At 42.2% G+C, this 3,024-nt stretch overlaps 1 protein-coding gene across 1 annotated transcript; it reads right to left on the reverse strand.

Annotated features, from left to right (window-relative positions):
• Positions 1-302: 302 nt before the first annotated feature.
• Positions 303-1,340, reverse strand: LOC128270684 (fibrinogen-like protein A). Its single transcript, XM_053008096.1, has one exon. The coding sequence runs from the start codon at positions 1,338-1,340 to the stop codon at positions 303-305; it is 1,038 nt and encodes a 345-aa protein (XP_052864056.1).
• Between the last annotated feature and the right edge of the window lie 1,684 nt (positions 1,341-3,024).

Raw genomic sequence — 3,024 nt, forward strand, 5'->3', positions numbered from 1 at the left:
AGAAGAAGAAGATATAGATTATTTATATTTGTAGAAGAAGATAGTGATGAAAGTAGTCGCTGCTCGGGTTAAGATTCCCGGACCAGGCAAAGCGTACGTTGTGGACCGAAGCAGATGCTATTCTGATCTGACGTTTGGCGCTTAAGGTCTTCTCCTTTTTGGCCACGTTTAATCGTGCATTTTCAAACTGTAGGATGATTATTTTGAGTCTTCGAGACATACGTTGACCTTTTGGAGGTTTTCTTGCCTTTAGTAGGGAATGGATAACGCACAGCTGATCTTGAGCGACTAGACAATAGAGTTTATTTTGGTCGGATCATCATTCTTGAAAAGCTCAGTCCTTCATAGGAACCGCTGAAGTGCTGCCAGTGCATCGATCTATGATCTGCTTTGTTCTTGTATGGCCCGTTCAAATTGGAGTGCGAGCAGTTGTCGTACCACCAGGCACCTTCATGATATGCAGCACAATTTACTCCCGTCCACACGTCATTATCACGATCGTACGTTGAGAATTTCATATTCTTGTGATATGACAGAGAATCGCCTGCAGTTCCGTTGTACGCTCCAAGTGTTTTTAGATTGTAATGTTCGGCTTCACTGCCAATCTCGAATGCTGCGTAGAGTGCAAATTTATAATTCCCCTTAAAGTCTCTCAGCTCAACCATCAGTTCATGGGGTCGCCCCGATGTCAGCTGATGTATTCGTTCCAGTCCGATCCAGAACTCCTTCTCAATGTCACCAAAACCATTCCGATACTCGGTCCAGTTGCGATAAAAGTCCAGCGATCCGTCGAATCGGATCTGTATCACCAACCAGATGCCTTTACCCATCATATCCCGTTGACAGTACGCCATAAAAGGGTTACTTGCACCGTTCGTCTGGATAATATATGCCCCAGACTGTGCATTCCGAATGTCACTGCACGAGGGATAGGGTGCATATGAAAGAGGATTGGTCTTCGTTGTAACACGCGTAAGTATTTGCGTCAAGATCTGCCATGATCGTTCCTGTAGGAGAGTAAAGTTGCGTCCAAAATCATCGAGGATGTCTTTTTGGTTTTGCGCAGCCTCTTCCCGGTGCTTAGTCAATTCGGTCTGTAGCTCCAAGAAACAGTGCTGCATGTGCGGCTCGCTGTCATTTTGGCTTTGCGCAGCTTCTTCCCGGTGCTTGGCCACTTCGGTCTGTAGTTCCAGAAAATTGTGCTGCATTTGGTCCAGTCTCATGGTCATATGCGCCTTGGTGTCAGCTTGGCTCTGCGCAGCCTCTTCCCGCTGCTTGGCCAATTCGGTCTGTAGTTCCAGTACACTGTGCTGCATGTAGTCTAGCTTTGCCATGAGCATCTCGAAAGCATATCCAGAAAAGCTAGCAGAACATGGTGTAGCAGAATCAGTTTCGTCGAAAATCGCGCCACCCGATCTGGCACTGCTGACAATGCACAAGAACACTGTCCATGCTATAGGCCCCATTCTTCCAAAACACACTTCACGACACTACGACACTCTGCGGGCTTAACGTTTCCAAAATACACAAATGAGCTCAAGGGTCCAGAATTCGCTTTATATAGGAGTAAAGACGTGAGAATCTTCTTCGTCTTCGTCATTCGTTTTCGTCTACTGAACCGCAAAAGTAAGCGTTAACATGGTGTTGGTTAAAATTGCGATAACGTAGCTGCGAGCAACTTGATTTAACATTAAATTCTATGGTTTATAAATAAATTGGTGATAAGAGAATCTTCATTGCATAGCTAAATAATGATATGACACTGTAATGTGTTTGTCAATCAGCGAACTTCGGGGTGATGCACACTTTTGCAATGGGTGGACGAAGTTTGCTGATTAATTAGACTTGGACTGCGTTCTACTTTCAGTTTTAACAAATGCTTAATCAACAAAAAGTGCGCACTCTTAACACTTTATTCAGTCACATTAAGGCTTTTCATCACCGACCATTAATATCGTATCCTGTCAAAAGCAAAACATACGAGGGCAGCAACATAAAGTCATACGTAGGACAACATGATTGCCATTTGCTTTGTACAGGGTGGTTACATAAGTGCACACTTCTTCAGCGGGGTATAAAATAAAAACGGCTGAATATTTTTCGATGCTTGAACTTTTGATTGAAAGGTTGATTCTAATTTTTATGTAAAACAATTTTGGTAAAATGTTCACCACGATTGGCTTAACACGATTTTGTATGGTCAAGGTAAAGTAGCGGGGGGTTTCAAACATTCACCAGAACATTTCTCCTTCCCAAAAACTCCCACCTGCAGAATTTGGTTCGATTTGTTTGACATCTATTTACAATCCGAGGTCACAAAACTACGCTGTGCAAAATTTCAAGCGAATTGGTTCAATAGCTTTGAAAAAAGTGCGGTACAGACAGACAAACAACCATTTTTATATATCAGGGGTTGGCTAAAAAGAAATCGACGTTTTTCACGACAGATGCCTTTTGTGATCGATAACTCGTGAAGTATCGATCGTACAGTTTCAAGTTTAGGCTCGTTTTAAAGCTGATACTTTACACTTAAAAAAATGCTTCATTGTTGTTTGGTTGTTTTATTCGTTTGTGAGTTACAGGGTGTTAACAATGGAGGTCAACGCAAAAAAATTCGGTATATTTTACAGTTTTTGTCCGATAAAGGCAAAAATTCAAGCTAGGCCGCTTAAGTTTCGCCGAGTGTTCATGGTGCCGATACTCTAACAGCTAGCTAGGTGAAATTTTGGTTTCGTTGACACGTTTCAGTTATTTTTTATGTTAAAGCCTAGGCAGACAAGTAATCGAAAATGTCGATAAAATATCAGAAATAATCAAAGTTGGTCGGCATGTTAGTAATCAGAGCATCGGCCAGTAGCTAAAGATTAACAAACAAACAGTTTTAAGCCATTTGCGCAAAGCTGGATTCACGAAGAAGCTCGATGTTTGGGTGCCACATCAATTGACACCGAAAAACATAAGGGATAGAATTTCCATCTGCGCAATTTTTGCCAAACGGAATGAAATCGACCCATTTCTTAAACG

Source organism: Anopheles cruzii, chromosome 3 (genome assembly GCF_943734635.1).
Source record: "Anopheles cruzii chromosome 3, idAnoCruzAS_RS32_06, whole genome shotgun sequence".
Classification (NCBI taxonomy): domain Eukaryota; kingdom Metazoa; phylum Arthropoda; class Insecta; order Diptera; family Culicidae; genus Anopheles; species Anopheles cruzii.